Source organism: Balaenoptera physalus (assembly GCF_965194825.1).
Source record: "Balaenoptera physalus genome assembly, chromosome: 13".
Lineage (NCBI taxonomy): Eukaryota > Metazoa > Chordata > Mammalia > Artiodactyla > Balaenopteridae > Balaenoptera > Balaenoptera physalus.
The window spans coordinates 7754536-7776533 of record NC_138892.1 but is presented as its reverse complement, the minus strand read 5'-3'; the positions used below and the strand labels follow the sequence as shown (position 1 = coordinate 7776533).

The window sequence follows — 21998 nt, the reverse complement described above, 5'->3', positions numbered from 1 at the left end:
TCTGCGCGCTTTCACTGCTGAGGGCCCGGGTTCAATCCCTGGTTGGGGAACTAAGATCCAACAAGCGGCACAGTGCAGCCGAATAAACAAACAAATAAATAATAAAGTATCTGTTTCAAAGTACTGTTATTAATCAACATCCGGATACTGTAGCCTGACATTCAGGCCACTCCACGGTCTGCTTCCAGCCTCCCTCTCTGTCCTCACCATCTTCTCCTCACGCACCAGACGATGTGTGCGCACCCATCCCCTTGGCTCCGTAGTGAGCTCACTCGAGAGCAGAGACTTGGGGGTCCTCTCACTAACGGCGTGACCTAGAGGAAATGACGTCATGTCCTAGCCTTAGGTCCCCTCTGTACAAGGGAGACGACAGTTGTGCCCAATTCCCAGGGTGGTTGTGCGGATGGAATAAGGGAGGTGGTGCCCGAGGCAAGGCCAGTGCTCGCACCCCTTCCCTCCGGCCAGCTCACAGGTCTCTTCCAGGACCAGGGGCAGGGAGCCTGCCCGCAGGTCCTCGCGGGCAGCGAGGGGGTGCATAGTGTGTCAGCTGCTCATCACAGCAAGCAGAGTGGCACTGGGCACGCACAGCAGGTGCTCGGAAGATATTTGTTGAATGACTAAATGACCGTGGCCAAAGGGCCACAGCAGATGTGGGTGGAATGCCCAGCTCCACAAGGGCCAACCCTCGGTGTCCATGGAGTCTGCAGCCAGGGGACCACAGATGGTGCCGTGCGTGGCAGTGGCCACCGCGGCCCCTGCCAAACCAGTCACCCAACCCTGCAACCTTGCTGGGGCCCCCACCACATGCACGGAGGCCAGGGCTGGTCACAGTGATGGGGGTCTGCGAGAAGCCCAGGCAGAGTGGACTCCACGGTGGAGGAGACCAGCTCAGACCCTGCCTCGGCGCACTAGCCTGGTGCCGTACATGTGTACAGGTGTGCGCTTGTGCACCCACCCCCGACATCCACCACACACTCCCACACCCACATACCACACTCCCATACATAGTGGCCTCAGGACACACTGGGACAGGGGGAGTGTCCCAGCCAGATCCCCTGACCTTCTGTAGGTTCTACATAGACACTGCGTGCGAGCCTGGCCGTGGGGATCCCCGCGGGATTCTCCAGTGTCGGGGGTGCCAGCCAGGCCGTCATTCCACACGTGTGCCTGGGCGTGGAGACTGCACGTGCTGTGCCCACAGGGAGCTTCTTACGGCCTGGGCAACAGCAAGGCCCTGTGGGCACCGTGTCTGTGCCAGAGCTGCCTCTTGGCAGCGTGGAGGAGGGCTGTGAGTTCTAGGGCCAGACAGAGCCTGAGGCAGCCTTGGCTTCAGTCTCACCTTGGATGTCACAGAGCCAGGCTGGCAGGATTGGGGCAGGTGGAGAGGAGGGAACAGCTTGCGCGAAGGCGTGCAGGCAGGTGGGGAAGTGCACGCCACAGCCCAGGGCTGGACACGAGCCAAGCGAGTCCACTCGGGCCAAATGTGGAGGCCAGTGAACGAGAACACTAGTTTACCCAGGCTGACCTCCTGGTGGCTTGGATTTAAAATTCGATGCTACGCATTTAACAAACACAGCACTTCCTGTGTGTCAGGCACAGTTCTAAGCTCTGTACAAATGTCAAGTGATCTCATCCTTTTTTTTTTTTTTTAATTTATTTATTTATTTATTTATTTATTTATTTATTTATGGCTGCGTTGAGTCTTCGTTGCTGTGTGCGGGCTTTCTCTAGTTGTGGCGAGCGGGGGCTACTCCTTGGCGCAGTGCACGGGCTTCTCATTGCGGTGGCTTCTCTTTGTTGTGGAGCACAGGCTCTAGGCATGCAGGCTTCAGTAGTTGTGGCACATGGGCTCAGTAGTTGTGGCTCGCGGGCTGTAGAGCAAAGGCTCAGTAGTTGTGGCGCACGGGCTTAGTTGCTCCGCGGCATGTGGGATCTTCCTGGACCAGGGATCGAACCCGTGTCCCCTGCATTGGCAGGCGGATTCTTAACCACTGCGCCACCAGGGAAGTCCTGATCTCATCCTTTTTACAGTGGAAGGAGGTGGATGACTGTATCATCCTCACTTTACAGATAAGGAAACGGGCCCAGAGAGGATGAGGAGCTTGGCAAGGCCACAGGGCAAGCTTGGGCCCAGCTTTCCCTCCAACAGAAGGTCCACGGGTGGCAGTGGGATCCCACCTGGGGTGGTTCAGCCTGGGGCTGTAACTGAGGGAGGGGACACTGGTGATTCAGGAGTGGCACTTGCAGCTTTGAGCTGTGAACTCTCCCTGCCTGGCACGTGCGTGGAGGGCTCTGTAAAACACCTCCCTTGACGGGTGAGGAAACGGAGCTCAGAGGTTATATCCCTTCCCCTGAGGGCATTCCGGCAAGGGGCAGATGTGAGGCTTGTCTGCCCCCACGCCCCCTGCCTCTGGCCTGTGCCCATCCAGCCCCTGGTTAATCAGCATCAGCAGTAATCACTTGGGGAGGGGCCTTGAGTGCCGGCACCGTGGCCGTCCCAGCCTGTGTCTGTCTGACCTGCCCTGTCCTCTTCTCCACAGGGAACTTCCAATGGATTGGGGTCCATAGATGACATCGAAACAGGTAGTGTCCCTGACATGAGGGGACGGGGTGGAGATGGGCCCTGGGGAGAGCTCAGCCCCTCCCTGCCAAGACCCCGGGAGGTCAGATGGGTCAAGCACCTGCCATCCCCGGCCCTGCAGACAGGGCTCCTGGGGCCTCGCTGCCCTGGGGACTACCTGAAGGGCGGGGAGAGCGTCCCTCCAGCCTGGGAGGGTGAGGGGCTGCCTCAGAGGGGTAGCAGTGGCCCTACCCCGCCGCCGGGAGTCCACCTTTCTCCGAGTCCTCCTCTCCCTTTCTCTTCCTCACTGGCTTCCAGGAGGGGTCACATTTCAAAAGTGTCCTTGAGAGAGGGCATTGCATACCCCAGAGGTGGGCTATTCAGGCACTGACCAGGCCCATCGGAGGAACACTGCAGAACGAAAGGCCCCTCTCCCACCCCACGGGGCCTCCCTTCGCTACGGCCTAGCCTCCCCCGATGGGGTCAGGACAGCAGGGCAGGCAGGGATCCTGGCGGGAGCCGGGGAAAGGGGGCAAGGTGTTGGAGGCGGACCTCAGGCCCTAGGACACCACCCCCAACTCCCACCAAGCAGGACCCCTGCAGCTACTGAGCCCACCCCCATCCACAGACTGCTACCTGGACCTGCGAGGCTCCCCGGCCCCCCTCCCCTCCCCGCCCCCCATGCCCCTCTTCCCTCACGTTCTGGACCTGCTGGCCCCCCTGGACAGCAGCAGCGGGGCCCTCCCCGGCACCGAGAGTCTGGATGACTTCTCCGATGGGGACGTCTTCGGTCCGGAGCTGGACACCCTCCTGGACTCGCTGGTGAGCCGTGCCGCCCCCTCCTCTTCCCGGAACCCTTCTCCCCCCCGGGACCCCATCACATCCATCCTCATGTCCTGTGTCGGGGGGAGGGAAGGCCCCATCTCACGTCGCAGTTGCAGAAACTGAGGCCTCGGGGGTAGAGGAGGGACTCGCTCTGGATAGAAACACAACAGTGCAGAACGTGGGTCCGGAAGGGACTGTAAAAATCCCTGACTCCACCTGTGGGGCAGGTCGGGACTGAGGCCGCGGGGGTGCGAGGCGGGGAGCCTCACCCGGGCCTGCCCAAGCCTGGGCGTGCGCGTTCTCCTCCAGCCCCTCCCTCTCCTCCCTCTGTTCCCACCTTGCAGTCTCTGGTGCAGGGTGGCCTGCCTGGCAGCGGCGTGCCCAGCGAGTTGCCCCAGCTGATACCCGTGTTCCCCGGCGGGACCCCGCTGCTGCCTCCTGTGGTGGGTGGCTCCATCCCCGTCTCCAGCCCACTGCCCCCTGCCTCCTTCGGCCTCGTCATGGACCCCTCCAAGAAGCTGGCTGCCTCGGTGCTGGATGCCCTCGACCCGCCAGGCTCGGCGCTGGACTCCCTGGACCTGCTGCCGTACTCGGAGACCCGACTGGACACCCTCGACAGCTTCGGGTCGACCCGTGGCTCCCTGGACAAGCCCAGCTCCTTCATGGGTGAGGCCTGGAGGGGCACACTCACCCCCACCCCCTGTGCAGTTGGGATTACAGCTCTTGTTCTGCCTCATGGTCTGGGGCCGCGTCTTCTGGCTTTGTGTCTCCTGTAGTGCTCAGCACAGTGCGGGGCTGAGGCCTAAGGGGCTGGGGGTCTTGTTTAAGGTCAAAGAGCAGGGCTGGGATAGTCCAGGATTCCAGACCTGCAGTGTGGTGCTCCTCCCCCACCTTCCAGGGCCCTGGCTTCACCAGATCGGTGGGCGGATGGTCCTGAGGCTGGGGGAGGGGGTGCCAGGTCGTGGGCTCCTCCAGCACCGCTCTGACCAAGGGATCCCGCCAGGAAACAGACCCGCCTGGGCCTCTGCAGGATCAGCTTTCCGACAGTCAGACCTAGCTCAGGGCGCTCACTGCCGAGGGGCATTCGTGGGGCTGCAGGGGGCACAGATGGGCTTCACAGAGACTTCCTGGAGGAGGTGATAGCTGAGCAGGGTCATGTGCTGGCAGAGGGAGCAGTGCGACACAGGCCTAGCGATAGAGGGCCTGGCGGATGAGCAGAGGAGTTGGCCGGAGGGGGAGCGGGTTGGGGGCCTTGAAGGCCTGAGGCTGGTCTCACAGGACCCGCGAGCCAAGCTGAGGAGCTCGGGCTTTCTCCCGGGGGCTATGGGGGTGCAGGAGGTGTAAGCACAGGGTGGACACGCCCAGGCTGGGACGTTTCTCTGTCCCCGGGCGGTGGCCCAAATGGGAGAGGATGTGTGGCCTGGATGGCTTCTCCAAGTTAGAAATACGGAAGAGAAAGTCCTCAGAGGGCCCTCCTGCCCTTCAGAGCAGGGCAGGTGACCCCTGTGTCTTCTTGCCCAGAGGAAGCCAACTCACAGGACCATCGTCCCCTGAGCGGTACTCAGAAACCAGCCCCCTCGGTGAGTGGCTCGGCGAGAATCGGTGCACAGGTACCTCATGCTCTCCGGCGGGTGGAGGGAAAGTGGTTGTGGTCTCCAGAGTCAGGGGTGAGCCCACAGCCTGGGATAAGGTGCTGCATCCCCCAAGGAGGCCAAGAGCGGACGGGCCAGAGATGGTCTCTTCCCAGCCCTTCCACATCCTTCCTGGCCCAGCCGTGTGCTGGGAGGGTAAGCAGAGGGCACCGCCCACCCTTGTCTGGCCAAATCGGACATCGAGGCTCAGAGGAGTTAAGTAACCTCTCCAGGGTCAGTAACATCCGTGGTCTCAGGACTCAGCCAGGTTTGAGTTCAGGAGAGCACTTGACCAGGACTTAGGTGGCCTGTACTCTGGCCTTAGCCTAGACACTAGCTGTGTGGCCCTGGGGAAGCCACCTAACCTCTCTGAGTTTTGCCTTCTTCCCCATCTGTTGATGCCTTGGTGGCTTGGGAGAGAGGATGGGAGTGGGGGAGGGCCTGTGCTTAGGCCCCAATCAGGGCCACTCCTGTTTCTCCACTTTCATGTTGGGTTTTAACTCAAGGAAACGTTCTGGGCCAAGGTCACTGTCACCCGTGCATCGTGCATCACCACTAGGCTGATCTAATCCTGCTGGATTCTTGGATCGTGTTACAAGGGGCTCCCCGGCTGGGAGGATGGAGGAAGAGGGAGGGTCCTGGGCTGCAGTTCTGCTCCTGGGTGGGATTGGGGGATGTCACAGTGCCCCCCAACCTCTGGTGCCCAGGCTGGTTCCGGTGGCACCGGCCATCGTCCAGCGCCCAAAATGGCCAACCTCCCCCTGTCACAGCCAGAGCCTTCCATGCCCAACACCGCCTTGCTCATCAAGAACCCCTTGGCTGCCACCCACGAGTTCAAGCAGGCGTGCCAGCTCTGCTACCCCAAAACAGGTAAGGTCACACCTTCATACTCCACCCCTCTGCCCAGAGGTGGCGGGAATCTCAGGAGTGTAGAATCCCAGAATGGCAGAATCCTAGTGTACCAGTCAGAGATAAGTATGGGAAGACAGAAGCCCCTCCAGTACTCCGAGCAGACAGGGATGTCATGTGGGAGGCGGGGACTTTGAAAACTGCCGGAAAGCCTAGAGGAGCGGAAGCGGAGATTCCACCGGGCCTTTGGGCTACTTCTCCACAAGCTGAAGTACAGAAGCCAGGGTCCGCCGCTCTCACACAGAGCCCAGGGGGCTGCCGGGATTGCTGGCCAGCCTCACGGCCACCCCACAGCCCAGAGGCTGAGGAAGGCAGGGTCCAGCTGGCTGCTGCAAAAACACATCTGCCGGGCTTCCCTGGTGGCGCAGTGGTTGAGAATCTGCCTGCTAATGCAGGGGACACGGGTTCGAGCCCTGGTCTGGGAAGATCCCACATGCCGCGGAGCAACTAGGCCCATGAGCCACAACTACTGAGCCTGCGCGTCTGGAGCCTGTGCTCCGCAACCAGAGAGGCCGCGATAGTGAGAGGCCCGTGCACCGCGATGAAGAGTGGCCCCCGCTTGCCACAACTAGAGAAGGCCTTCGCACAGAAACGAAGACCCAACACAGCCAAAAATAAATAAATAAATAAGTAAAAACACTATATATGTAAAAAAAAACAAAAAAAACCCACATCTGCCAATGAAAGGCGGCCTGCACCTCTGTCCACATCCACCTCTCCGTCCACCTCTTGCTGGGTGAATTCAAACCTTGCCTAGAACCCAGGGGGCAGAGGAGTCTGGGAAATGTATTTCCTCGGCTCCCAGCCCTCAAATCCAAGGGAGACTGTAGGAGCAATTCAAAGTAGATGCCCAGTGTTGGTAGACACTTTTCAGCACACCTAGAATTTCAGAATTCTAGACTCTAAGACTCGCAGTATTTCATTTGCCAGAATCCCGTAGTTCCGACGTTTTAGAATATTCTCTTGGCATCTCAGGGCTACAGATCTTACCAGTCTAGAGTTCTCCCTCTCAGAGGTGCTGACGTTGACAGGACTCAGAGGTCATCTAGTTGCTGTTTTCCACCCCCTCCCCCCTCCCCCTCACACCCATGTCACCCCTGACAGAGCCGTCCTGCCAAAGCCTGCGGCCCCGTGCGGATGGGGGGGCAGAACGCCGTCTTGCGGGATGGCTATGCCCGTGAGGAAGTTTCTTCCTTGCACAGACCACGCCAGCCTCCCCGATCCGCATGCCCACCGCTCGCTGCCCCCTGTGCTGGGGAAGCAGAGCCGCTGCACACCTGGTGCTGGCCTAGCCACGTCACATGGGTCCCCACAAGGGACCTAGGTCCTCTTGGTCTCTTTGGGGAGACCCCACCCCCACCCCATTGTTGGGGAGAGGAGGCCTTCGGTCAGAAGATTTGAGAGCACCAGGGAAGAGGCAAAGGAGCAGGGGAGGGAGGCTGAGTCTGGCAGCGCTTTTCCGGGGCAGGAAAAGAAAGGGACAAAGCCTGCTCTCTCCCAGGCACTGTGTTCATAATTTGTTCCAAGGAAACACTGAAGTGGTCAGACTCACTGTAGAGTCGGGGTGGTGGTCGAAAGGGGGCGGGTGCTGAAAAGGGGCTCCCCTCTGCCCAAGCCCCCTGTCCCCAGGGAGCATATGACAGGAGCTGGCGGGAGGCCCAGGGGAAGGAGGTGGGCTTTTAGGCAGCAGGGGGGCCAATCCCCATGGCTCGGGCCCATTGGCTGTCACCCTTCAGTTCTGCTTCCGGAACCATTCCCTGTCCTCCCTGCCCCCACAGGCCCCAGGGCGGGCGACTACACCTACCGTGAGGGCCTTGAGCACAAGTGCAAGCGGGACATCCTGCTCGGCCGCCTCCGGAGCTCCGAGGACCAGACCTGGAAGCGGATCCGGCCCCGGCCAACCAAGACCAGCTTCGTGGGCTCCTACTACCTGTGCAAAGGTGGGTGGGCTGCAGCAGGGGCAGGTGGCACGGCCCAGGCCCAGCTTCTCACGCCCGGCCGCAGCTCTGCTCCTCATCACAGGCAGACAGGTAGACAGACAGGTGTGGTCCATGAAGGAGGGATCCCATCTCAGATCGAGCATCTCCTGCCCTGACCAGCTCCACAGACAGGTGGGAGCGTTTGGGTGTTACCCTCAAGCTGGGGCCTCACCAGCAGAATGCGCTCCCAGGTGGAAGGCTCAGGTGGTTCACGGAGAGCTAGTTTCTGTTATACTGCAGGGTCCCAAAGGGCTGTTGGAAGGATATGGAGAGAGAATCCATGTAAAGCACTGGGGGCTGGCCCATAGTAAGGGCTTGATAAATATTAGCTTTTAAAATTTAGTATGTTGTTGTCAATTTCCTCACTTCTGGCTCATGTCATTTGATTGACATTTAGTGGACATTTGGCAGGTACCTCATTTGCTTTCTTCTACTCCCCAACCAAGCATCTCGGTGCAGCCTGCACAGCAAGACATGAACAGTCTTGATATTGTTAAGTGCTTTATAGCGTCGCCCTTTTGTACCCGCCATCACACATCCTCATGACAACTCTGGGTGAGGAAGGAGACTTGGGGAGTCCGCTCCAGGCTCCGCCTTTGTCCCCCGACCCAGCCCGTGGCAGTAGCGCACCCAGGCTTTCTGGATCAGCTCTTTGTTCTTCCCAGGTGGATCTTAAAGACTTGTCATTTCTGAGCTCTCAGGCCTCCGCCAGCCATGCCCTGGCCAGCGTGGATGAAGTCCCAATGCTACGAGGCCTACAAGTCCCCGTCTGCCCTAACCATTCCCCAGATACACTGAACCCTGACTCCTTTGCACATGCTGTGCCCTTTGAACTTGGTCATCCTCTGCTCCTCCTTCAAGCAGCACCTGGATCTTGAGAAGCCCTTCCCTGCAGGCCTCCCCGCTGGGTGCGGAGCTGGTCGCAGTGCAGAGCAGTCTGTGGGGTCACCGGGCCATCCGGCCTGCTCGTCCTCGTGTGCCTGCAAGCTTGGCAGGGGGCTGGAATGGGGCAGACTTAGAAAGAGTGTGAGGGAGGGAGAAAAAGAAAGAAGAACAGTTCCCACCCCCAGGAAATGGCAGGTCTCTGGATTCTAAACCTGCTGCCTTCCCTGCTCCCTGGCCCCCAGGAGTTTTATTTATTGTTTCACTTAATCCACACAACAACCGTGTTCTCCGTTTATGGACACACAGCTAAGGCTCAGGAATAACAGGATCCCAGCCCAAGTCTGCTGGACCCCAAGGCCCATGCCTTCCTGAACCAGTGGTATTTTCCTGGTGCAGAATAATAATAATGATGATAAAACGGCTTGTATATGTCTACAAAGCCCTTTTCCCACCTGTCGTCTTGCCTGACCCATACCAGGCAGCCTTGTGGGGTGGTGGAGCTGCGGCGACCGCCATGCTTTGCGCGGGAAGGTGCAGATCCGGGCCCCACACCCAAGTGTAGAACGAAGAAGCGCTCTCCCCGAGCTCCGCTTCTCCCCCCTGCCAAGTCCTCCCTCCTGCTCGGCAGGCCCCACCGGGGGTGCTGTGGGCTGCCGTCCCGCCTGGCGGAACGTGTGTCCTGTTGCCTCTTTGCAGACATGATTAACAAGCAGGACTGTAAGTACGGGGATAACTGCACCTTCGCCTACCATCAGGAGGAGATCGACGTGTGGACGGAGGAGCGGAAGGGCACCCTCAACCGCGACCTGCTCTTCGACCCGCTGGGGGGCGTCAAGCGCGGCAGCCTCACCATCGCCAAGCTCCTCAAGGAGCACCAGGGCATCTTCACTTTCCTCTGTGAGGTACCGGCCCCTCCACGGTCGATTCCCAGACGGGGCTGGGGAGGGGCTCCCGCGGGCTCCACTGTGGACTGTCGGCCCTGGGACCCGCGGGTTTTGGAGGCCCGACCTTAGAATCCACAGGTCCTGGGAGTTTCAGAAAGTTAGACCCATACGCTCCCATCGCGCTAGAGCCCAGATCCTATCCAGTCCCCTCATTTTTCGGAGCTGGAAACTGAGGCCAGAAAGAGAAGTAACCACATGTGCTCTTTGCTTCCTGCCGTCGTAGGCCAGACTCAGGTGCTCTAGGAACTCATCCCGATCCCCCCCGCCATGCCTCCTCGTCCAGCTCTGCTGGCTTCAATGCCCGCTGCACCTTCCTGCCCACTTCCCTGCCTATGTCCGGGCTGTGCCCTCCCCGTGTTTCTGCGTCTTGGACCCTCTGAGGCTCAGCTCTGATCCCAGCAGCTCCACCAAGCTGTTCCTTTCCTCCCCAAAGCTGTCACGGAAGACGCTGCTGGCCCCCTGCCTCCCCCCGCCAGGCATAGTGTGATGAGGGCAGGGACGGTGTCGGGTCCATCTCCGTGAAGTGAGGGTGCTGGGTCCAGGTTGCTGGCAGGGTTCAGTGCTGCTCGGCCAGCCCCCATCCATCACACAGCCAGCCCTTCCCTCCGACTCTTAGAGCAGGTGGGCTGCCCTCTCCCTTCAGGGGATCACGGCCCACAGCCTGGTGGCTGCATAAACTTTACAAAGGACCTGCGGTTCTATTAGATCCTTTTCCAGCTTCACAGTGAAGCCGTGGGACAGAGCAGGTATGGTTTTCCCCAGGTTACAGTTGAGGAAACTGAGGCTCAGAGATATGGAGTAACCCCTGCCCCAGGCGTTTGGAGTGGTGGGATCAGAGAGGTGGGGGCCACAGACCCTGGGATTCCCTTCCTCACTCCCCTGACTCAGGGCAGGGCTTGCAGGGACCCAGTCTGCCCCTCCTGGGTGGCCATGCTGGATCCCAGCCCACCCCCTCCCTGGGCAGATCTGCTTTGACAGTAAACCCCGGATCATCAGCAAAGGCACCAAGGACTCTCCGTCTGTCTGCTCCAACCTGGCTGCCAAGCATAGCTTCTATAACAACAAGTGAGTGGGACCCACAGCCGGACCCATGGCCAGGCCTGGGGTGGGGCGGGTGGAGAGTCCCCCTGGGGCAGCGTGGATGCCTGGGGAGCGGAGGGTGGGCCTAGGATGTCAAGGCAGGGGGTAGGAATTGGGACTCAGATCCAGCATCCACCTGGAAAGGACAGAACCACGTTTATTGAGCATCTTCTATATTCCAAGCATTCTCTTGGGTATTTTAATGATCTCGGCAGTCCCGTGGGGAGGAGTGTCTCTGATGAACAGATGAGAAAGCTGAGGCTTGGAAGCAGCTTACTCAGCCGGCAGGTGGGGGCCACATCCCTGACTCCCATCCAGCACCCTCCACTGTCCTGACATGGGCGTCGGACAGGGAGTGGGAGGGGCTGGGTGGGCTCCGGCACCCACCTGCGCTCCCTCTGACTTCTCTTGGCTGTGCCCCAGCATGGCTGATGGAGCCCAGGCCCTGGGGTCAGACAGAGTTGGGTCCGAATCCCAGCTTGGACAATGGTCTGTTTTATGTCCTCTGGCCACTGTGACCCTTGGTTTCCTCATCTGTAAAGTGAATGATGATCCCAGTCTCCTAGGGTTGCTATGAAGGTAATTAAAATTCCCAGCCCAGAGGAGATACTCGATTATTACTCCTCCGGGTGCAGGACCAGCTCTGGAGCATCGAGCTGGGGAACCTGAGAGAGATGCCCACTTCTCCCAGCCTCGCAGCAGGTGGGGTCTGGTGCCCTCCTCCTGCTGGCAGCTGCGTTTTTGAGCTGTCCCCAGGTCGAGGCCAGGAGAGGGGCACACAGCTGAGGCCCAAACCAGAACTGCCTGAGCGTAGGACCCCCACCTCTTCCCTCCTGTGCCAGCAGTTAATAGGCGGGAGGCGCCCAGGGAGGAGCCCCTCCCTTGGGTGAACGGCACTGACCCTGGGGAGGGGGCCCCGACCGGGAATGGGCGGGATGCGGACTGCATCGTGCGCCCCCATCCCGCCCGCCAGGTGCCTGGTGCACATCGTCCGCTCCACCTCCCTCAAGTACTCCAAGGTCCGCCAGTTCCAGGAGCACTTCCAGTTCGACGTGTGCCGCCACGAGGTGCGCTACGGCTGCCTGCGGGAGGACAGCTGCCACTTCGCCCACAGCTTCATAGAGCTCAAAGTCTGGCTGCTGCAGCAGTACTCAGGTGAGGGCGAGGGGCTGCACGTTCAGAGGAGGGCGGTGCCAGGCTGTGGGGCTGCAGAGGAGCCAGTGCCTCCTGGACGTCACAGGACACGCAGGCTCTGCATCAGGGAGCTTGCAGGCCCGGAAGACCCTGGGTTTCTCCCTGTGTGGCGCTGCCAGGGGGACACGCGGGGAGAAGAGCAGGGAGGCAGAGCCCCGTGGGCCACCTGGGGGTCTGGTCATCAGCGGCCCCTCACTGAGCCTCCACTGGTCCTCTGTGAGGGGGTGATGTCAGCTCGGCCTCAGGGATGAGGAGGTGGAAAGCCGCTCGCTTTCTCGCTCACCAAACGGGACCCCTTGAGCACCTGCTCTGTCAGGGGCTTGAGCAAGAACGAGTCGGGGCCCTGGTGTGTGTACGCGAGGGCAAGGCAGACAGTCTGACGGGGAGGTAATAGGCCCTACGTCCCTCTGCTCCGGGGTGCACACCGTCCCCCACCGCCTATCATCGTCTGCTTAGCAGCATTTTTGTTGTGTGTGTGGAACATAAAATAATGGCGCGTCTAACAATCATTGTCTTCTTCGAGCTGATGAAATAGGGTGATAGAATTTCAGATGTGCGTCAGTTCTGTGAGGAAAGTAAAGCAGAGCAATAAGGTGGAGAGGGACTCGGGGTGAGGGCATTTGGGATAAGATAGTCTGGGAAGGCCTCTTAGAGGTGACATTTGAGCAAGGAAGGGCAGGGAGAGCATTCCAGGCAGAGGGAACAGCAAGGTTGGAGGCCCTGAGGCAGGAGCAAGCTTGGTACAGAAGGAAGGATGTCTGTGAGGGCAGAGCAGCTTAGCACTGGGGGAGGGGGCGGAGGGGGGCATGTCAGAGATGAGGCCTAAGAGGTTGGCAGGGACCCGAGCGTGAAAAAACCTCTAGATGGTAAATAGAAATAGTTGGGATTGTTCTAAATACGATATGCAGGGTTTGGGGGTAGGCGGTTGAGTAGGTGGAGTTGTATGACCTGATCAGTGTTTTTAAGAAGTTGCTCTGGCTGCTGCGTGGAGAACTGAGGGGCCAAGGGCAGATGGAGGGAGACCTGGGAGGGTGTGGCTCAAGCCAGGGCAGCAGCGGGTGGAAGTGGTAGAAGTGATGAGATTCTGGGTGTGTTTTGATGGTGGAGCCAACAGGAGCTGATGGACCCGATAGGAAGTATGAGACGAAGGACGGCATCAGGTCGACCCCAGTGGGGTTGCCGTGTCCTGAGAGGGGGAGGCTGCAGGAGGAGCAGGTTGGGGGGATCACATCAGGGCTCGTGTGGGACGTGCGGAGTCTGAGCTGCCTGTTGGACTTCAGGTGGAGAGGTTGAGCAGGTGGCAGCCACGTGTGGGGGTCTGCAAGGTCATGGGAGAGCCCTGGGCTAGAGGTACCTCTATCAGCAAGAAGATGGATGTCAAGCACATGCCTGGCCCAGAGTAAGCCCCTGATGGCGAGTGGCCATGGGGGGAGCAGTAACCATAGGACCAGGTCGAAAACTAAGTCAGCTCTGGAAAAGGGGCTAGAAGGCCGTAAGGGGTTGGGAGGAGGGTGGGCCTCATGGAAGAGGCTGTGAGCGGCCCCTCAGAGGTGGGCTCAGTGTCCACAGTCAGATTGGGAGGGTCTGGGCCACAAGGTTTGGGTATTTGCCCTTTGCCGATTGGCAGTGAAGGGCCCTGGCCCCTCGGTGATCTGGGGAGCCGGGCTGGGCCAGGCACAGAGCCTTAAGAACCAGCACGCTAGAGGCTGCCAAGCAGGGGTCAGGCTTGAGGCCCCACTGAGGGAGGCGGAGGCCAAGGGAGGGTGCCGGGCCGAGGGCCAGGGCCACTGGCGTGGGTGCGGAGAGGCCCCTGCCACGCTGCAGAGCCCACATCGTGCTCCTGCATTTTATTCTCTGTGCGAGCCTGGAGCAGGCCTCTGTTCCCAACTGCGGATGAACCAACAGGCCCAGACAGGATGAGTGGTCTCCCTGTTCCCCTCGTCTTTCCGCGGCCTAACTGGGGAGTGGGGCTCCTCCCTGGGCCTGGGGTGGCACCAGCACCTTGCGGACCCCCTGCCTTTCTCCTCACTGAGCTCCAGGGACGCTGTGTCTGCTCCCCCCTCGCCAGGCATGACCCACGAAGACATCGTCCAGGAATCCAAGAAATACTGGCAACAGATGGAGGCGCACGCAGGGAAGGCCAGCAGCAGCTTGGTAAGAGCCCGGGCTGGCCTTGGGGGTGAGGTCAGCCCCCACGAGGGCCATCCCCCATCCCTTTCCCTGGACATAATTTATTTACCAGAAAATTGTAAGAAGAGTATGAAGAATTTGTGTATACCTTTTTCTGGATTCCCCAGATGTTAACATTTTACTACTTTCCACACTCACTTTGTCCTGTGTGTATGTGTGTGTACATACACACATACACATTTATTTACAGAAATATACACTTTTCTGAACCATGAGGGAGTAAGCTGTAGACATGATGCCCCATTACCCCTAAGTACTTAAGTGTAAAAATAAGGACTTCCCTGACCGTCCAGTGGTTAAGACTCCACGCTTCCAAGGCAGGGTACGCAGGTTCGATCCCTGGTCGGGGAACAAAGATCCCACATGCCACGTGGCCAAAAAATAAATAAATAAGTAAGTAAATATACGGACACTTTCTTACATAATAACCACAGTACAGTTATCAACATCACAAAATTCACATTGGTGCACTTGTCCAAATTGTGGTGTACTATTACTCAGATTTTGTGAGTCCTCCCCAAATCCCAGCAACACACTGCATTCATTTGTAGTGTCTTTAATCGCCTTTAATCTAGAGCAGTTCCTCAGTCTTTCTTTGTCTTTCGTGACATTGGCATTTTTGAAGAGGCAGTTGTTTTGTAAAAGGCCCGTCCCTTTGGGATTGTCTGATCGGGCAGGCACGTCATCTCCATCTGTCCCTTCGCCAGCGATACCTTGGTAACTTGATTAAAGGTGCCTCCACGGTAAAGCTTTCTCTACTATGAAGTTAGACTTTCCTCCTTTGTAATTAATGAGTATCGTCCAGGGAGGTCCTTTGAGACCATGTAAATGTCCTGGTATTCCTCAGCCTTTTCCCCCACTGCTTGTATCACCTCCCACCCCGCTGGGTCCTCACCCTGGTCCTGAGGACGTGAGCTGGGGCGCAGTAGCGTTTGCAGGCGGGGAGACTGAGGCTCAGAGCACGCTAGAGACCTGCCCGGGGCGCACGGAGCGGAGTAGGTCCCGGGTTCTCTGACAGCTTGTCTCGAGCTCGCTCAGCTCCCTCCCCACCTGCACTATCCCCATCACCCCTAGGGTTCCTCATATAAAATGGGGGTCATAATCCTGCCTGCCATCTCCTGGGGCGGGTGTGAGGCTCACAGGAGCTGGCTACAGCTCGCCGAGTCCCTGCTCTGCCCGGGGCCCCCGTCGCCCCTGAGCCTCACACCCTCCCCAGGAGGTAAGGATCATTGTAACTTTAGGTGACAGTGGGAATGGAAGGGTGGTCTCAGGGCCCAGGAGACAGTGAATGTGAGCTGAGGCCACTCGCCATCCACACACGTGGGATGACTCCCTCGCCATGCCGGGCCCACGCACTGGTCACCTTGGGAGGAGCCTGGGCCTCTGGCCCCTCCTGAGGCCTGCCTGGGCGTGGCAGTGAGCCAGGGCGCGGCGCAGGCCGGCCAGTGGGGTAGGCCTGGGCCAGGCTGGCTGACAGGGCTGCCCGGCCCCCCTTGGCCTTCCCTCTGTCTCCCCACCCCCTCGTTCCTGGTCCTTTCTCTTCCTCTCCCCTCTTCCTAGTTGCCCCCGTCCTCTGCCCCTCCCCTGTTCAGTCCTCTTCGCCAACCGCCACATGGTTTATTTTCGCTCCTGGCCAGGAGCCTGGCTGGGAAGCAGTGCGGGGCTCAGGCTGGACCTGCAGCGTCATCTGCTAGAGAGAGAACACGGAGTCTTCACCACCTCCTATCCCCCTGACCCCCCTGCATCCCGCCCACCCAAGATGCCACTCTCGGGCCTGGCTCAGGAACGGGGCTTCTGTGCCGGACCTGGCTGTGGCCCGGGCATGAGGCATCTTGCTTGCTTGCCATCAGAGGGTCGGGCCAGTGGCAGTGTGAGGCCAAGGACAGGATGCCAGGGTAGAAGCCGCTCGTGCCTGGTGCCCATGGTGCAGCTGTGCCGTCCTGCAGAAGAGCATGAGCCCCTGCCTCGCACCAGGTCCCTATCCTCGGGCCACTTACCCGTGGCGGGGTTGGTAACCTCTCTGAGCCTCTGCTTCTGCTGAGTCAAATGGGAATGACCCCTACCCCCCAGGGCTGTCGAGTCTGCAGTTGTGAAAAGGAAGCTCAGTGGACCGGCATGGCTATTCCCTAGAGCAGTGGCTAAGCCACAGCACCCACCCCGGACCCCACTTACCTCACCCGTGAAATGGGCCTTCTCACGCTTCTGTGAGAATCAGTGGAACATCTAGAAATCGATAGTGACACGGATAAACCTCCTGTCTGCTTTAGCCAGACCGTGTCCCAGTTACAGAGGCAGGATTTTACTTTGTTGTCGGGATGTGTATTATCCTGGGGCCGAGCCAGGCTGCAAGTCTCCCAGCCAGGGGTCAATCAGCACCCAACAAAGTGCGAACCCCCTGCTGCTCAGGGGAGGCCCTGGGCTAGGCAGTGCCGAGGACACAGGGTACTCCTGTGTCAGAGGAAGAAGAGCAGAGGAGTGACCCCACATCTGAGGGAGGCTCTAGCTAACAGGAGAGACAGCAGGGTGGCCGGCACAGCTGGGCGAGGGGGTTGCAGGTGGCGGGAGACAAGGCTGGGTGGGCACTTCTTCTGCCTCTCACCCCACCACCCTTTCCCAGGCAGGGGTGCAGAAGAGCAGGCCCTCCTACCTGCAAAGGAAGGGCTGAGGCAGAGGACGGGGAATGAACATGGTGGGGTCTTCGAGAGTCCAGGGCTGCCCAGAAGTCTGTCCCACCACCTGAGGCAGCCTCCTCCATCCCCACCCTCTGCAGGTGCATCCCACCTTCTAGGCCCTGCTCTCCACCAGGCCTGGCCCTCATAACTAGATGAGTCAGTCAACATGAGGTAATTCAGGTACTATGGGAGCCCATAGGATGGGCAGCTGCCACTTAAGAGAGCTTCAGGGAAAGCTTCCTGAAGGAGGTGGTGCTTGAGCTGGGTTTTGAAAGTTTTCAGAACAAGCCTAAAGAAGAATGGAGAAGCGCATTCCAGGCAGAGGGAACCGCATGTGCAAAAGCAGGGAGATGTGAGGTCGAATGCTGTGCCCAGGGACACGCCAGCAGCTCCACCCGTGGGGAATAGCCAGTTAAGGCAGAGAGCACTCCATCAGGAGTCCAAGGCCTGGCTCCCACCCTGAAAGGCCATGGGCCTGGAGTTAGGGGGTCATTTCCCACCACCAAGTGGTAATGGACCAGTCCACAAGGCTCCAGGTGGCCCTAATGCTCCAGGAGGCCACCTGTATATCAGACCCCGGGGCCTCAGCCTGGTGCCTGTGGCTTCATCAGCCCTTCTCCTCCGCAGGGTGCCCCGCGGACCCATGGGCCTAGCACCTTTGACCTGCAGATGAAGTTTGTGTGTGGCCAGTGCTGGAGGAACGGGCAGGTGGTAGAGCCTGACAAGGACCTCAAGTACTGCAGCGCCAAGGCCCGGCACTGGTGAGCCGGGTGCCGGGCGGGGGCACGGGCAGGGTGGGGACCACCTAAGCACCGCAGGTGAGGAAGCCGGGCTGTCCGTGGAGTTCACACAGCCCGCTCTATCCTGCAGCTGGACCAAGGAGCGGCGGGTCCTCCTGGTGATGTCCAAGGCCAAGAGGAAGTGGGTGTCAGTGAGGCCACTGCCATCCATTCGCAACTTCCCACAGCAATACGATGTGAGCACCGGGGTTGGGTGCAGGGTGGCAGCGGGGCCTCGCATATGGGGCCGTGGGGCCCCAGGAGGGCTTGCCCGCTGGCGGGGCAGTGACACAGTCCAGCGGGACTCAGCAGGGTCTCGCCATGCCTGCCCTGCAGCTCTGCATCCACGCACAGAACGGCCGCAAGTGCCAGTACGTGGGGAACTGCTCCTTCGCGCACAGCCCGGAGGAGAGGGACATGTGGACGTTCATGAAGGAGAACAAGAGTGAGTGGGCAGGGCTGGGCTGACCCGGACACCCCCCCTCGTCGGCAGGCCCAAGTGCACCTGCTGAACCTCGCGTGGCCGCCCGGGCCCCGCTCCGGCTGCACCGGGCTGAGCCCTCTCTGGGTCTCCAGGTGACCGGGCAGCCCAGCAGCAGGGGTCCCGTAGGTGTCGTGGGACAGAGTAGAGGGAGAATCCCCTCTCACCAGGCCCTCCATCCCCTATTGCCCACCAGTCCTGGACATGCAGCAGACCTATGACATGTGGCTGAAGAAGCACAACCCAGGGAAGCCGGGGGAAGGGACGCCCATCAGTTCTCGGGAGGGGGAGAAGCAGATCCAGATGCCCACGGACTATGCCGACATCATGGTAACACCCCATCCCCAGGGGCCCTGGTCCGAGCCTGACCCGGAGGGGCTGTGCGGAGGGGCTCAACCTCCCTGGGGGAAGTGATCCCGGCAGGGGTGTGAGGAGCGGGCGCCCACGCTGGCTGTGTCCCCAGATGGGTTACCACTGCTGGCTCTGCGGCAAGAACAGCAACAGCAAGAAGCAGTGGCAGCAGCACATCCAGTCTGAGAAGCACAAGGAGAAGGTCTTCACGTCTGACAGCGACGCTAGTGGCTGGGCCTACCGCTTCCCCATGGGCGAGTTCCGGCTCTGCGAAAGGTGCCCCCGGGAGGGCAGGGCCGGGCGGGCTGTGGGGTGGCCTGAAAAGGTGGAGGCCACGGCCAGCTCTGGCTCCACTTGGCCTGGAGGTGGCATAATGGGGGGTGGGGAGGTCCAGAAAGACAGCTGCTCCTGGGTGTGAGGACCCAGGAGTGGGGCGGGGTGGCGTTGGAGGTGGGGACCCGTCCTCTGCAGCCCCGCATCAGATCCTCGCGAAGGCCAGGCCACGCCCGCTTTCCCCGGGGCTGATGCTGCGTGGGGAGAGGCTTGTCGGGGGAGGCCCCAGGTCCGGCAGCCCGTGGAGGAAAGGGCACAGGGCGCGGGCAGTGAGCCTCCTGCCGCCCACAGGCTCCAGAAGGGCAAGGCCTGCCCGGACGGGGACAAGTGCCGCTGCGCTCACGGGCAAGAGGAGCTCAACGAGTGGCTGGACCGGCGCGAGGTGCTGAAGCAGAAGCTGGCCAAGGCCCGCAAGGACATGCTTCTGTGCCCACGGGATGACGACTTTGGCAAATACAACTTCCTGCTGCAAGAGGACGGGAATGCCACTGGTGCCGCCCCAGAAGCCCCTGCTGCTGCCACCATCACTGGGGAGTAGGCCAGCTCCTGGCCGTGGGTGAAGTCCTAGGATCGGGGGCAGGGGTGGGCACGGAGCGCCTGATAGGAGGGCCGGGGCAGGCCAGGGCTGGGGCTGGGGCCCCCGGCCATCCTCTCTGCCCCCACTGCCCCAGTGCATACCCAGGTGCACGAGCTGCAGCCCCACTCGGTCCCAGGGTCCTCATCCTGCTGAAGCCCTGGGCAGGTCCTCCCCTCCCCCACCCCAGCTCTCCTGGTTGCGGAGGGAGGGGCCTGGTTGACCCCTCCAGCTTCAGCCTACAGCTTTAACTTCCGTCTACTCCTAAAGGGGGCCCAACGCTCAGGGCTGGGGAGCCTGGGGTCCCCACTTGAATCTGCAGCAGAAGGGTCCTTCCCCCTGCCCCCCCGAACCCCCCCCACCTCCCCTGGGGGCAGATCAGGATAGAACAGAGGGCAGGAGGCCCCACCCAGCTTTAAAATGCAGCCCCAGGATGGACTGGGGATACTGTACAAGTCACTTACCCTCTGGGGCCTCAGTTTCCCCTCTGGTTGGAAGAGTGGGAGGGGCTGGGCTACATGATCTCTGGAGCCTGACCAAGGAGCGTGGCTGTCTGGTGAGGCCACCAGCCCAGCCCCTCTCCTTTGTGGGCCGCTGAATGTAGATTGTAGGTCGTCAGAGGCTTCAGAGATGACGCAGCCCAGACCCCCATTTTGCAGATAGAAAAACAGGCCTAGAAGGAAGGAGTGCTCTACCCGGCATCTCCACCCACAGCACGGTAGAGCTGGAATGCAAACTGCGGTCACAAGACTCAGGGCCAGTTATCAGCTGGAGCCTCCAGGCTCTTGGCAGGGATGTGACAGTCTCTGAATCAGCTGGGATTCCGGCAGCACCGCCCAGGGGTTGATCGTGTCAGTGCCCTGTAGGGGGACAGTCCCCTCTGAGGATGGTCGTAAGGAGTGTAGCAGCAAAGGTCACTTCCCCATGGCTGCTCCAGGAGAGGTGGTACCTGGCAGGGCACCCGTGGGCTCAGGTTCTGCACGAGGAACCTGGGGGGGATTGGGAGGGTGGGCGGTCAGGGGACATGGAGAGAAGGGAGACTTGACCGTGGGCACCATGGGCTACTCCAGGATCGGACACAGCCCCTCTTTCTTGGGGACTCAGAAGAGTCCTTTCCCTTTCTCCCCTAGACCCAGACATACAATTAGGACCATCCATCCCAGCCCCTCCCTGATCCCGACCCTGCCAGCTGCCTGGGACCCCAGTTGACCCCCAACCCCTGCCCCCCCAAGCCCTCTCCCATACCTCTCGTCTGACGTGTCTGCGTGCACCCCCTCCTCTCCATCCCACCCCTTGTGGGCAGACCCAGCCTCCCCTGGTTCCCTAGACATTCCAGAACGCCCCACACCATTGGCACAAGGGATGGGGCCCCCCGGAAGGAGCCGGGGACCGAGGCTGGAGTTGGTGGGAGGGTGAGACAGAGAGAATGGAATACCCTTTATTTCCCCTCAAACAAGCATTTCGAGTGTGCGTTGAGATGATGGCGGGCACCCTGGGCCGCAGGGAACCCTGTTCTTCTCGCTGCCACTGCCCAGCCTTTTCCTGATAATTGTGGCATGCATCCTTTCCTCTCCCTGCCCCTTCCCCCAGCAGGCCAGCACTGCAGAGCTTGGGTGCTGGTGGCGTGGCTGGAGGGGAGGAGAGACCCAAGGTGGGGCCTGTGGCCGTGAATGTTGATGACACTTGTTTTCCCTGATCCGTGCTGTTGCAGTCTGTCGTCACCAGCCTTGTTTTTAGTGTGTATATATGTCGCCCCCGTGATGCATATATACACAGGTATTAAATATATCGCTCTATATAATATTACATATGTGTGTGGTATCCAAGGAATCACTTCTAATGAGGGCTAAAGATAAAGAATTTGGCCGGAAAATGCAGCCATCCTGGCACAATGAGGAGGGACTTTCAGGGTCATCATTGCCATTTGCAAGGACTGAGGGACTGGAGCAAGGGGTCAGAGGTGATTTGGGCAGCAGGGGCAGAAGCGGCCCCTGCCTAGGCCCAGCTCCGCCTGATGGCGTCCAGACCACCCCAGCCTAGTGGGGAGAGAGCACGAGTGCTCGGGGAAAGAAGAGGATTGGTGTTTGTCTCCCACCCAAAAGAATAGGATTAGAATCCAGATTTTTCTTCTCCATCCTGTTATCCCTGCAGGGGCCTTGGGATGTGGCGCTCCCTGGCTTGGCCAGAGCTGGATCCCCGCAGGGTTGGAAGAAAGCGAGGGGCAGGCGGGGAGTAGGAGGTGGAGGTGTGGCACAGTACACTTTGAATGATGAGTGTGATTATTTCAGTTGTGACTCTGAGAGGCTCAGAGAGTTGGATCGGGCCTGTGCCCCCCGCCGGCAGGCAGGGACAAGACATCACAGCAAATATGGTGAAGGGGGGACAGGCACCCTTGATGTGAGTGTCCCTTTGGGATGGGGCAAAGAGGGATGCTGCGTTTCTCAGCTGGGCAGTGATAAATTTAATGGTCCTTTAAAAATGTCTGTGTATTAAAAAATTTAAGAATACCACACTTTAATATTAAATATTCATAAGGTCTAGTATCTTGATAATAATGTAGATGTTTTAATAACAATTTTTGTCCTTCTTAAAATAAAATGAAAGAAACTTG

At 59.8% G+C, this 21998-nt stretch overlaps 1 protein-coding gene across 1 annotated transcript in view; it reads left to right on the top strand.

Moving 5' to 3' along the window:
* ZC3H7B (zinc finger CCCH-type containing 7B) overlaps positions 1-21998 on the top strand; it is a 57085-nt gene extending 35087 nt beyond the window's left edge. The window contains exons 8-23 of the mRNA XM_082420599.1: positions 2541-2583; positions 3189-3382; positions 3730-4051; positions 4907-4965; positions 5787-5886; positions 7704-7865; positions 9486-9691; positions 10698-10798; positions 11787-11968; positions 14076-14161; positions 17497-17630; positions 17740-17845; positions 17985-18093; positions 18326-18459; positions 18593-18756; positions 19105-21998. Coding sequence (XP_082276725.1) covers positions 2541-2583; positions 3189-3382; positions 3730-4051; positions 4907-4965; positions 5787-5886; positions 7704-7865; positions 9486-9691; positions 10698-10798; positions 11787-11968; positions 14076-14161; positions 17497-17630; positions 17740-17845; positions 17985-18093; positions 18326-18459; positions 18593-18756; positions 19105-19351 — 2349 coding nt within the window. The 3' untranslated portion in view covers positions 19352-21998. The remainder of the gene's footprint in view (positions 1-2540; positions 2584-3188; positions 3383-3729; positions 4052-4906; positions 4966-5786; positions 5887-7703; positions 7866-9485; positions 9692-10697; positions 10799-11786; positions 11969-14075; positions 14162-17496; positions 17631-17739; positions 17846-17984; positions 18094-18325; positions 18460-18592; positions 18757-19104) is intronic.